Consider the following 12825-nt stretch of genomic DNA (forward strand, 5'->3'; position numbering starts at 1 on the left):
TACCCGAACCACGTGTCCCTCTTTCATTCGTTGGCAGCGCACTCCCGCCAATATAACCCCTTCCCGCTCGGAGACTCCTCACACATTTCCACACGCGCCCAAAACCCACTCTGTGAGGGTTGTTCCGAGGAAGGAAAGTCCTTTCATTTCCACTCTCCGACGGCCCAAAAATGGTGGGCCGAACAACCCGAGGCCCCAAACCCGCCGCCGACGGCGACGAAGAAACCGGAAGCGGAGACAACGCAGCCGCAGAGGTTTCGGACTACGAGCAAATCAGAGACCAACGGATCAAAGAGAACAAGGAGCGAATGCAGAAGCTGGGCATTTTCGACCTTTCACTCCAGCTCAAGTCCAAACCCTCCGCCGCTTCAAAACGCGGCCGTCCTTTGAAAGACCCTTCCGATCAGACCAAAACCTCTCTCTCCCCGGCAAGGCGCTCCTCTAGGTAAGACCCAAATTTCGAAGCTTTGAAGATATTTGTGAATTTGTGGTGTTTTTGATAAATTGGGGGTTTTGGATTTTAGGTTGAAGACTCTGGCTCCGGTGAGTTATGTGGAGATGAGGCCCAAAGGGAAGAGGGAGTCTTCATGGAATGGTGAGATTAACATAAAGGAGGGTAAAAGGCCGGAGATTTATAGTGATGAGCATGAAAAGCTGTTGGGGGATTGTAAGGAGACTTGGGAACTCTCGGTTGATGGGTATGGAGAAGACGGGAAGCGCATATATGATCCGGTTAAGGGTGAAACTTGCCACCAATGCAGGTAGCTCATCTGGGTTTCTCGCTTTGCTTTTCGATGAATTATTGTTGTGTTAACTTGTGTTGGCTGTCTTTTTATAATGTTGAGTTAGTATAGGCTGAGTGATACTGATTGGCTAGTATTAATTGTCTGAACATACCAAGATTTTACGTTAAAATTCTTGTGCTAGTTATGTAGGCTAACTATGAAGCACATTGCAACGATTCTAGTGAAAGATTACTTTATGCTGCATAGGGTAAAATTCTCATTGTTTGAATCAAAATGAGTCCTGCAAGATTTCATTGTGATTCAAACAGTAATTGTAAACTTCTGTGTTCGCTACTTTAATTTTAAGCATGAAAATCTTAAGCACTACATTGAATTGTATTTAACATCTAATGTGTTATGCTATTCTTGAATTTTGTTTGTTAAATTGATGCTATACTCGGGGATTTTCCGAAAGCTTCATAAACTTATCTATATTTTCCAATTCTATCCTCTTTTTACTACACAGTTATCCAAGAATTATTTCTATTTCGTTACTGTGTGGCTTTAAGCTTTATTTAATAAACCTATACACAATAAGAAATACATTTTAACTTGGTTATCCAAAACTTTCAATTCATTGAATTGCTTACATGGATAGACAATAACGTAGCTTTAAAAGCCGTCTTGTTATTGCGAATTTGATTTGAATTCAGTTTTGCAAAACATTTGTTGCTCTTAGGATTTGTTCCTTTCTATTCCCCCCCCCTCTTTGAGTCTTTCAGTTTATTGGTTTGTTCTTGCAGTAATCTTATTCGTGAGTATGTATACTTTGTTCTCATACACTCAACAAACTCTTCTTCTGTGATTCGAGATTGGGAAGGGACTTAAGGATCCATTGAGGAGCTTATCCATTTTATTTATAGCAAAAGTACAATATGTTTTCCTTTTCAAGTCTTTCTTAAAAGCACTTGACCATATTTTTATATTGGCTAATATTTAATGTGCTATCAATTATCGTGTGTTGTTGAACTTTCAAATTAGTTGTTACTCAAAGGTAGCCTTTCTCTTCGTAAATTTTGCTTGGACATGTCATGCTTTCTTTCAGGCAGAAAACTCTAGGTCAGCATACACATTGCTGCAAATGTGACTTGGTCCAAGGGCAGTTTTGCGGAGATTGCTTATACATGAGGTGAATTTTTCTGTACTGCTTATACTTCAAATGAGATCATGTATTAAACTATAGCGAATTACACAGATATGGAGAGAATGTGATCGAAGCCAACAAAAATCCTGATTGGGTTTGCCCTGTTTGTCGGGGCATTTGCAACTGCAGTCTTTGCCGTAAAGAAAAAGGGTGGGAGCCCACTGGTAATCTGTATAGGAAGGTTAGCACTATCAACCTTATGCATGCAAGTATTTATGGTCATTCAATTTTTTTGAGTTACATTCTTCTCCTTTTCTTTTGTTTTCTCAGTTGAATGCTTAGTATTTGCTTGCATTACTTAGTATCCCTATTTTTCTCTGAGAAAAGAGAGAAAATAATGCATTACAAGTTTACAACACACACAGCCACACACATACACACAAATGGAAAGGAAAAACCAAGTCAATATTCAACATGGGGAACCAATGTCTGAATTTATGTCCACTTATCAGGTCATAAATCTGGGTTACAAGTCTGTGGCACATTATCTTATTCAAACCCGTCGTTCCCAACCAAAATCAGAAACCTCAGGTGCAGAGGAATCAATGCATGATGATATGAAACAAGAAACAGAAGAGGCACACTTAACAGGGGGAGAAGAAATGGAAGAGGTTCAGTGTGTTGATGCCAAAGATTTGGGTAACATAGATGATACTGGTGCTGCCGTTGCTGGGGATTCAGTTGAAGGTGAGACAAAGGGAAAGCCGAGAAGGAGGAGCACAAGGTTGAGGAAGAACTAAATAGTTCTGGATCATAGATGGACTGACATGAAGCCTGTCTTGTTACGAAATAGTCATCAATCAACTAGCTGGTGAAAGTTTGACATGAAGCAAATCGTCTGGCCTCAAACACCTTTTGAGCACAAGTATTCCTTTTTGTCAGCAGGAACAGTGCAGCTATAGTTTTCCGGAGCTTATATTTTTGCGGAGTAAATGTTACCCTGAATTGTATCGTATTCATGGCAATATGACATTATCAGTAATATCTAGTCTTTTGAGTTGCAAATGAAAAGAATAGGTATTTCTATATTTCTGTTGCCTGATTTTCTTCACTCAGCTCCCATTCATAGAACCCGCACAGAAGAATCATGTGATGCTCGAGCCACAATTGTGATTCATCTGTTATTGTGCACATTACAGGCACCCACTCAATCAACCATCTCAACCTGTTAAAAAGTTTAAATAGAATATAGTCACAGCAGACACTATTAATAATGCTTTCCTTTGATCACAGGCTTCTCTCTTATATTTCCTCAACTTGGGGTTCTTTCTACCCAATTTAGACCCAGATGCCCCAAAATTGTTATTTACAGAATTGGTACCCTTTTGTGAATCTTGTATAGCTTGCTTCAAGATCTCTACTACCTAATTCATTGTTGGCTGGCCTTTCGAATTCTTGCTCAGGCAGCTATCTGCCAACTTGGCGATTTTCCGAGCTACATTAATACAATACTGGTCTCTCAGGAGTGGATCTATTATCATGCTGAACTTTTTACTGTCTGCAGGGTACTGTCTAACCCAATAAAGAAGCTTCTGCTCCGCTGTTGGCTGGTGTCTTTCTAACACACGCCTCCCAGTGAGGATCTCATACAGGACCACACCAAAACTCCATAAGTCACTATGGATGGAAAGATGGCCTGTTTCAACATACTCTGGGGCAGCATATCCATAAGTCCCTACCAACTGATAACAAAAGCAAATACAATTTGAACCAGGGAATTTGTTAAATAGAAGCAAAGAACCAGAAAGGCGAATGATAACTAATACCAATTGTCCTCTCAATATTGCAATTCAAACAAGATTCTGCCAACCTCCAAATGAAGTTGACATCGAGTCCTTAAAGAACTTGGGCTAGTAACAAGATTCCCGCCCACATCTATTACCTATTTACTGCTGTCGATACATGAGTACGGTCACCCTTTGGCCCTTCTCTAGCAAGCCCAAAGTCTGAGAGCTTCGGCTTAAAGTCTTCATCCAAAAGCACGTTGGAAGATTTGAAATCTCGATAGATCACCTATTCAAACAATGCAACAAAAAAGGTTCAACATAGTATATAAAAATTCTTGTCTTCAAACAAATAAAGAATCACCATGTGAGGTAAGCCATTATCTACCATCCTTAAATACAGTCTAGCATTTGGATATTGATGGCCAGAAGCAAAAATAGAAGATGCCTTTTGTTTCAAGCTGACAAGCAGAGCTGAACCAAATCTATGATGTAGTATTATAACATTAACATTAAAGCACAGAAAGCATTTTCAAGTAGTGAGAATTTAAAATATTCCCCTTAATTGACTTTCAGCTACAGCAATGGAAGAACAAGAGCAGGGGACTAGTGAGTTGAAGTAAACAGGGGTACCTATTAATGTGCAGAAATTACACAATGATAATTTAGTTCATGCTTCTTTTATATTACTCCCAAGTTTTATGTCCAATTTCAATTTGTACCAGACAGCAAAATAGAGTGCAATGTCATTGGAAGGTTTTGAACTCAAGAACTCTTATACCATGTGACACAACCACAGGGTCCCAACAGCTAAAGCTTTTAGAGAACAGAATACATCAAGATATTGGACAGACTGAAGTGACAGTGTCCACCAATGTATTAACTGAAGGCAATTATATTAGTAGCAGATACAATTTAAGTTCCAAAACCAGAGATGCCACTATAAATGCACCAAACAAGTAAAAGATGTATAATGTAATACGTAGTTGCTACATTCCAATCATTAGTCGTGGTTCTAATACTACACTATCTTAAGCAGGTCACACTGATTTGGTATTCCATTGGTCAAAATAACATACATGAGTCGTATGTTCACATGATATGGTAGTTCTACATTCCAAACAAACTGAAAGGAAATACATGGTCAAACATAGGTCAAATAAATGAAAACTATATTCACCTGGACTTCCAGTCCCTCGTGTAGATAAGCCAATGAGCAGCACCAAGTATTATTTGTAACCTCGTGATCCAAGCACTATTTGTCAGACAAAGGGTAGCTGCATAATAGAAACAAGTCTATTTACCATTCACTTTAGTAATGGTTTTGAAACACTACATCAAATCCAGTTGCCTAATTCTAGTATTCACTTTCCTTTTGGTTCTTGCTAACACTGCAAATGATGATATTCTCTCCACATTCCTAGAGTTCCAGCACCAGATTAATTCCAAGGTCCAAATTTGTCATATACCACAAAACTACATGTAGGGTCGTTAACTAAATGTATACCACAGAATTTCCGTGACTTGATCAATAGAAGACATTCAGATTTCTTTCAACCTCAATAGAAAAATCATTATGTCGCATTTAGTCTTTTTCATGCCATACTCACTTTAGCACATTCTCTATTGATTATTTACTTCCAATGACCAAGAATTAGGAATGACAGGATGGGTTGGTAACCCCATATGCCCCTTTTTCCTCCCCACTCTACTATGCCTAGTGCCTACCATGTTTTTGGCCTACCATGTTTTTTGGGGATTATATTGAAGCAGTATACAGGAAGAATTGAATAGTGTTACTTATAAATCCAATGAAAATCTAAGTTCAACTGACAAGCTATACTACCATGTATATAAAATCACAGAGACCCAATAAATCTACTAAACAAACCACATGTACTAATCAATTAAAAACCATATGTTATTTAACAAATGCAGAACAGGGCCACTACTAGAAGTATAGTCAAAACATGAACATATATATAACTATTCTTTAGGAATAATTCAACCCTAAAACAAACTACTTTAATTCCCTATCCAATATGACAACTCTTTCAGATCACAATATAACAGTATTCAATCCTATCATTACAATCATTCAACATCCAAGAGTAAGAAAACCAACCAAGTAGTAATGTAGAAAAACCAAGTGGAAGAAAAACAGACAGAAAAAATGGAAAAATTAACCAAACAGTTTAAAGTTCCTTAAAGTTAATGAAGATAAGAGTTGGAACCTGTAAGCTATGTGGATTCAACTTCTTTATGGCAACCAAAATTGGAGTACCCTTGCCATTTTTGGGCTTTTGTAACCTGCTGAAGCCATTGATTGAATCCCTGAGCTCTTGGAATGAGAAAGCCTTCAAATTCTGCTCATTCTCCTTGTACAATTCTGGTATGCTTCTTGGTGAAGGTATAGATCGAGTCACGGTCTACTACCGGAGTTAAGGACTCACTTTTGTTTCTCAAATCTGGAGCTGATTTTGACTCCTTTTGTTTGTTCTTGGATTTGAAGGGAAAGATGCACTTCATTTCTTAACAAAAGCTCTAAACAAAACTCAAGGCTCTAGTCTCAAATTGGGTATGTAATAGAAGTTGTAAAAATGATAGCTTGATATCACCGAGATAACAAAGAAGAGCTCAAAGGCTGAAACAGAGAAAACCCAGAAAGAAAACAAGGAGAAATGACAGAAAGTCTGGTAAAGTGAAAACCTTAACAGAAAATGAAGGAATTGAATGAATTATATAGAGGATGAAGCAGAGGAAGGAAAACCCAGTTCATCCCTGTTCAGCTCAAACCTCCCTAATTTCACGACTTAGAATACTTCTTGTTTTTGCTGATGAACAAGAAACTAGTTCTTGTAGTTCAATGTCCCTTCAATATTACCATCTTTACCATGAAGAAGAAAAAGGGCTTCATGCAAATATTTATGTAGCTTATTTAACTAACTTATACCTTTTTCAGTGTTTTAGCAAATTAGTTGACAACTACTGATAAAACAACCAAAGTAAATCCCAAAAGGTCAAAGGCTGATACAAATCAACCACTTAGCCACTAGGTTGCATATTTCTATACAAGAGAGTAGGTCAGAGCAGAAACATAACATTAGCCTTTCAGAAAAGTAAAGAGAACGTTGTATGGAAAATCCAAGTTACAGTTTTTATTTTATCATCATAACAGGCAGGGCAAAGCCTCTATGATCCACAGCAAGTAATATTGACAAATTAATTCACAGAATGCACTTCATTAATTTGAAACACCAAAGAGTATGATCAACAGCAACTACATTATCTAATTTATTCATCTTGAATAACAACTACGTCACAGCAGAGAGTTGTAATCTTCAGTGCAAGTCAGCATACAAAGGTTTTAAAGTTAATATCTAAACTCCACAGGGTTCGCACACTCCGTTGTCAAGGATAGGTAAGTTGACCTGAAAACAGCCGATGATGACCGAAGGAGTTTACCAGTACGGCCTTAAGACAATGTTTTCTCAAGCTTTAACAAATGAAGGGATTTCCACACTGCCCACCTTATGCCATGACCCTGCACCCAAACACCTGAATAAGTCACAATCTAAACAGGGAACCCTACTTGATACATGAATCAAAATTCAAACTTAAACAAGAATTCACATTCTGAATTGACATTTCATGCAGCTATTTCAATTTACATTTAAATTCAAGTATGCGGAGAAGAGTGCCAAATATATAAAAGCAGTAAAAGACTAATTAACATGCACCCAAAATGGAGGGATAGCAGAGGATCTACTGTCTAGGTTCAAACACCACATCATTCCACCGAAAAATGATTCAAAGAATAAAATTTAAAAGAAAAAATAATAAAAAAAAGTTCAAACTAATCTTTATCAGCTGTAAGAATACTATGATTCCAATTTCATGTTGAGCCTGTAATGCGAGCTCAAAACTTCAACAATGAGGGAAAAAGAAGAAGCATGTCCTTAGGTTGGCTTGATGAGTAAACTGAATTATATCCTAGAGCTACAGCATTGGGTTTTTACTAAAGTCTTGTTATTTTTACCCAAGTCCTCTGCTTTTGGCATTAACAGTGAAACCCTTTTAGTTTTGAATCAATTTTACATTCACCCGCAACAAGAGCACACATTAAACCCAATCAAGCACACACCCAATGAGAATTCTTTAGTAAACAAATAACTATGTGGGTAGCGAGTGAGTGAGTGAGGGAATGGAAGTACCCAATGAAGTCAGGAATGAGGTGGATCGGAATTGGGATTCTGGCGGCGAAGGTCTTCGATTAAGCTTCCAAGCTCTTTGCGAGCAGACTCTCTTCCAAACATGAAGCCGTACCTGATTGACAACATTGAAACCAATTTATTTATTATGATTATGATCTGAAAAGAATGGAATTCCGGGAAGTGAGAGAAAGTAAGGAAGTACCAGCCGGAGACGGCAGAGAAGACAGTTGCAGCGGCAATTGTCTGAACCAGAGTGAAAGCTTTCTCCATTTTCATGAATTTAATCCTTTTACAAATTTCTCTCTACTTTACAAGCGAAGAGAGTTTTGGGGTTGAGGGCCCAGCCCAAGTACAAAACAACCACGTGGTAATCAAAAAGGAGAGAAGCATGTGAGATTTTATTATTATAATTATTATTATTTTTGAGAATAAGGAGAGAAACATGTTCTCCAACTGTACAAAACCCTAAAGCTCCAACATCATTATGTGCTTGGAGAGTGAAAGACATGCTCTTCTCCAGTACAAACAAGGCCTTGTGGATGACTCCAATGCTCTTGTCTCTTGGATTAGTGAGAGAGATTGCTGCGAGTGGAGAGGAACAACATGCAACAACCAAACAGGTCATGTCGTTACTCTAGGTTTCTCCTTTAGTTATAATCCATATTTCAATTCTATAAAGTTCCTTTAAGGGGTGAAATTAGTCCGTCACTACTTGAATTGCGATATCTAAATTATTTAGACCTCAGTTATAATAATTTTGAAGGAATTGTGATTCCCAAGTTCATTGGCTCTTTGAGTCAATTGAAAGAACTAAGGCTCAGAAAAGCTAATTCCAGTGGACCTGTTCCTCCCCAACTTGGAAACCTCTCTAATTTGCACACTCTCGATCTTTCCTGGAATAGATATGTTCGTTCAGAAAATCTTGAGTGGTTATCTCATCTTTCTTCCTTGAGATACTTGAACATGATATTGCTGAATTTGTCTGAGGCTATGAATTGACCACAATCTTTAAGCAGGCTTACTTCACTGACAGAGCTTCAGTTATCCCAGAGTAACCTTCCTGATGTCAATCTAAGATCACTTTCTGTCACGCCCCGAATTTTGAATAATAAATTCAAATCCAAAACATGAATAAACAATTAATACAAATAACGTTCTGAAATTTTTTTTTTCTCAGAAACAAACACACCACTCGCCACTCAACACAAAACTCGAAAAACCTCGAGTTAATTATTACAATTCACTCTTACAAAGTAAAATCGTAAAGCTCTAAATGAGCATAACAAACCTCACAATATAATGCTGTAATTCACATAACACTACTCTAAGCAGCCCGATCACCGTCCTGGTTCTCCTGACCTGTAGGATTACCCGCTACACAATTTGAATAGTGTACCGGGAGTTGCAACAACACAAAACCCGGTAAGCTTTTTACAGCCAGTATGAGTAAACAAGAAAGAACTGTTGATTTTAAATTACAATTCTTATAACTCAACAACACAACCAACAATCTCAACATCCACGACGCAAACGTCAACCAATTCAATATCACCACTTTGGTCCTATCACACAACACTATCACCACTTTGGTCCCATCCCATAACACGTTAGAGCTCTAACTGCCTCGTTACCTCTGACACCTTGGCCTAGGGTCAAGCAACGGCAAAAATACTTCGGTTAACACTATAACCGTCGCGCTTTGGACATCCCCGTCCTCAGCACCATATACTTCGGTTAATAATAAACCGTCGCGCTTTGGACATCCCCGTCCTCAGCACACAACTTCGGTTAATAATAAACCGTCGCACCTTGGACATCCCCGTCCTCAGTACACAAACACTCCGGTTATCCTTAACCGTCGAACTTCGGACACCTCATCCTCAGAACCCTACATTCTCTAACTCTATACATCCTCCAATGTAAATCATGAATATTAACAAGAACTCATCAATCATGTTCATCACATATAAATATGGTAAGTCACATGTCAATTCATAATAATTTAATCATCCCAATTCCACACTCTTCAATGTCACACCATTCACATATAATCACGTAAATATATATATACGTAATTATCCGCTCAGGGATAATCACTAATACCAACTATAGTTCACATGCAATAAAACCGAGAAATTCATTTGTATAGTAAAAATCATTTTACTTACCCATGGACCGTAGTTGATCAAGTCCATATGATTTTAAAACAAATATTTATTTCATAAATATTTTCACGCAATTACGACAAAATAAGGTAATTAAATTTATTCGGTTCGTAATATGAACCACGTGAGGTTTACTCACCTCTAATCCCGCTGCGTCTTCTTAACAGCTCAAAATACGATTCACAATCGTCCGCCAACTCAAACCGTCAATCACCTAATCAAACATGACCTTAACTTAGCCAATAACTCAAAAACATAATCAAACGACAATCCAACGGTCGGATTGAAATTAAATGATGATCCAACGGTCGGATCCTCACGGATCGCCTTCCTAATCACTGTTTTGCATTTATACGAAGATCCAACGGTCGGATCTTCGCCCATGACCACACAAAGCCACTGGGACAGTCATAAGATCATCATATCAAAACTACAAGTCCATCTGACGGTCCTAACTTCACAGATCACAAATCTAACGATCGAAATCGATCTAAACTTAAAAATTCATAACTTAATCATACGATATCCAAAAATTGCGTATAATATACCGAAATGATCGTATTGAAATATAGAATCTGAAAATGTACAGAAACCATATTTTTGATCCCCGGAGGTGGCCGGAAAGGGCCGCCGGAGTTAGTGGCAGAGCCGCCGCCGACCACCACCAATGGTGTCGGGGCCGGGCTGCTCTTCTTCCTCTCATCATGCTTAACAACTTTCATAACTAGCACGAAGTCTGAAAATGACCGGAAGGGGTCGAAAATTACCTTGAACAGTATGAAGGTGGCCGGAATTTTCCAGAAACCGGCGAGAAACTGCAGAAAACGGCGAGCTCCAATTCGACGTAAAAACGTCAATTTAAGGCTTCGATTCCTTCTGAAGAGTTGTTAAGAAACTCAAGAAGAACTCACTGGTTCAAGAATCACAGAAAAATATGGTCTGTAGCTCGAGATATACCGATCGAAAGCTTCGGTGGTCGGAAAAATTCCAGAATTTTGCAGAATCCGGCAAGGCTCGATTTCGACGTCAAAGATTCAATTTCAGGCCTCGATGCCTTCTAGAGAGTTGTTAACAACATCAAGGGGAACCCACTGGAAAAAGAATCAATCAAAACGATGCACTACAGCTCGCGATATCTTGATCGAAAGTCTTCGTGGTCGGAAATTTTCCAGAATCCGGCGAGCTTGAATTCCGACGTAAAAACTTCAACCTCAGGCCTCGATCCCTTCTTGAGAGTTGTTAATAATCTCAAGGTGAACTCACCAGGCCAAGAATCACAAGAAAAGGTGGTCTATAACTCGAGAAAATCGGATTCGAAGGTGGTTTTCGAATTAAAGCCGGCCGAGCTCCGACGAACGTGAATCCGGTCACTCCAGGTGCGATCCTTCTAGGATGATGATCAGCATGTTGAGGTGAGTTCAGGGAGCTAAGGATCGTGAGTTTTGGTGGCCGGAATTAGGAGAAAACCGGCGTTGACTGTTTTTGGCTCAAACCTTGCAGCTCCGGTTTGCCGGATTTGAGGCCGTTCCGGGGAAAGTGGTCACGTCCAGTAGCTAGACGACGTCGAGGCGAAGCCGTGGACACCTCGAGAGCGGCTTGAGGTGGCCGGACGGTGGCGCTGCTGGCAGAGGAAGAACGCCCAGAAAGAAGAGAAAAAGGTCGGGGGAGAGGAGAGAGAAGAGAGAAAACCGGGGGAGAAAATAGAAAGAATAGGAAATTTTGGGATTTAAGAAAAATTCCAGAAATTCTCCATATTTATAGAAAAAAAATCCCGATTTTCAAATATTCATAACTTATTCATACAAACTCCGAATATTGCGTTCAACATACGCACGAGATCGTATCGACGAGCTCTACAACTTTCATGAAGAAAGTTTTCCCAAATTCTGTACGTATAAGAAGTCACTTTTTAAGACCCCCTAAATAACGTTCGTTTTCGAAATAAAATCGTTCGAACTAATTCCACAACTCCTTCAAGCTTCGTATTCGTGCCCACGCCTACGAAATCATTTCCAAAATGACATCGGACGTTAATTTGAATTTTTCGGGTATTACAATCTACCCTCCTTAAAGAAATTTCGTCCCGAAATTTAAGCGCAAGTCAATTCCTCTCGATTAAGGTTGACCTAACCATAGAATCTCTATCTTTTCCAAATCTGTAGTAATCTACAGAGCCTCAGCTCTTTGTATAAAAATACATTCCTATGGTCACTAAATCCTTTCATCACAAACGTAGACTCACACAACAACTGCTCAACAACACTCCACATCACATACACAAAATCGTCACATGGATCATCTCATAGATCCTCACATAGATCAACACTTTGTACTGGCATACAAGCACAGTAAACACTCCCACAAAGTGTTTCGCTACTCAATTAGCATCACGGTAAGTCTCTATAGTAAAACTCAAGCATGCACCATTCTACACAACAATAGAGATGCATCACTCAAAACAATTCGTCCCCAAAAGCACGCCAATAAAATATGTTACCCAGTGATGATGACTTGGGCTTGCTCAATCCTTGGGCTAAGCATTAGGGCTGGCCAATTGGGCCGAAGAAACCGAACCATCCACATTTCGAACCGGCCCGAACCAATTTGGGTTTAACATTTGGGCCTACCATTCGGGCCGAACAATTGGGCTTAACATTTGGGCTTACCAATCGGGCCGAACAATTGGGCTTACTATTTGGGCCTACCAACTTCCAGCTCGGCTACGGTATGAAATTGTACATACCGTATATAAGTATGTATACCGTACAGACCGTATATACGTATGCATACCGT

At 39.1% G+C, this 12825-nt stretch overlaps 3 protein-coding genes and 1 long non-coding RNA gene across 4 annotated transcripts; 1 reads left to right on the forward strand and 3 right to left on the reverse strand.

Moving 5' to 3' along the window:
• The first annotated feature begins 62 nt into the window (after positions 1 to 62).
• Positions 63 to 3975, forward strand: LOC133739380 (uncharacterized). Its single transcript, XM_062167161.1, has 5 exons — positions 63 to 445; positions 525 to 761; positions 1831 to 1914; positions 1981 to 2110; positions 2382 to 3975. The coding sequence occupies exons 1-5, from the start codon at positions 171 to 173 to the stop codon at positions 2667 to 2669; spliced, it is 1014 nt and encodes a 337-aa protein (XP_062023145.1). The 5' UTR covers positions 63 to 170; the 3' UTR covers positions 2670 to 3975.
• LOC133737243 (probable serine/threonine-protein kinase PBL20) lies at positions 2953 to 5384 on the reverse strand. Its single transcript, XM_062164845.1, has 6 exons — positions 5292 to 5384; positions 4733 to 4779; positions 4042 to 4138; positions 3820 to 3942; positions 3382 to 3611; positions 2953 to 3094 (listed from the first exon to the last, which is right to left on the reverse strand). Exons 1-6 carry the CDS (start codon positions 5382 to 5384, stop codon positions 2953 to 2955), a joined length of 732 nt encoding a protein of 243 aa, XP_062020829.1.
• Positions 5385 to 6879: 1495 nt separating this feature from the next.
• LOC133739381 (uncharacterized) lies at positions 6880 to 8152 on the reverse strand. The gene is made up of 3 exons (XM_062167162.1): positions 8070 to 8152; positions 7868 to 7979; positions 6880 to 7197 (listed from the first exon to the last, which is right to left on the reverse strand). Exons 1-2 carry the CDS (start codon positions 8141 to 8143, stop codon positions 7877 to 7879), a joined length of 177 nt encoding a protein of 58 aa, XP_062023146.1. The 5' UTR covers positions 8144 to 8152; the 3' UTR covers positions 6880 to 7197; positions 7868 to 7876.
• Positions 8153 to 9066: 914 nt separating this feature from the next.
• On the reverse strand, positions 9067 to 12106 carry LOC133739415 (uncharacterized). The gene is made up of 3 exons (XR_009860602.1): positions 10800 to 12106; positions 10172 to 10246; positions 9067 to 9241 (listed from the first exon to the last, which is right to left on the reverse strand). It is a non-coding gene; the product is annotated as an uncharacterized LOC133739415 (long non-coding RNA).
• Between the last annotated feature and the right edge of the window lie 719 nt (positions 12107 to 12825).

This window comes from Rosa rugosa, chromosome 3 (genome assembly GCF_958449725.1).
Source record: "Rosa rugosa chromosome 3, drRosRugo1.1, whole genome shotgun sequence".
NCBI lineage: Eukaryota > Viridiplantae > Streptophyta > Magnoliopsida > Rosales > Rosaceae > Rosa > Rosa rugosa.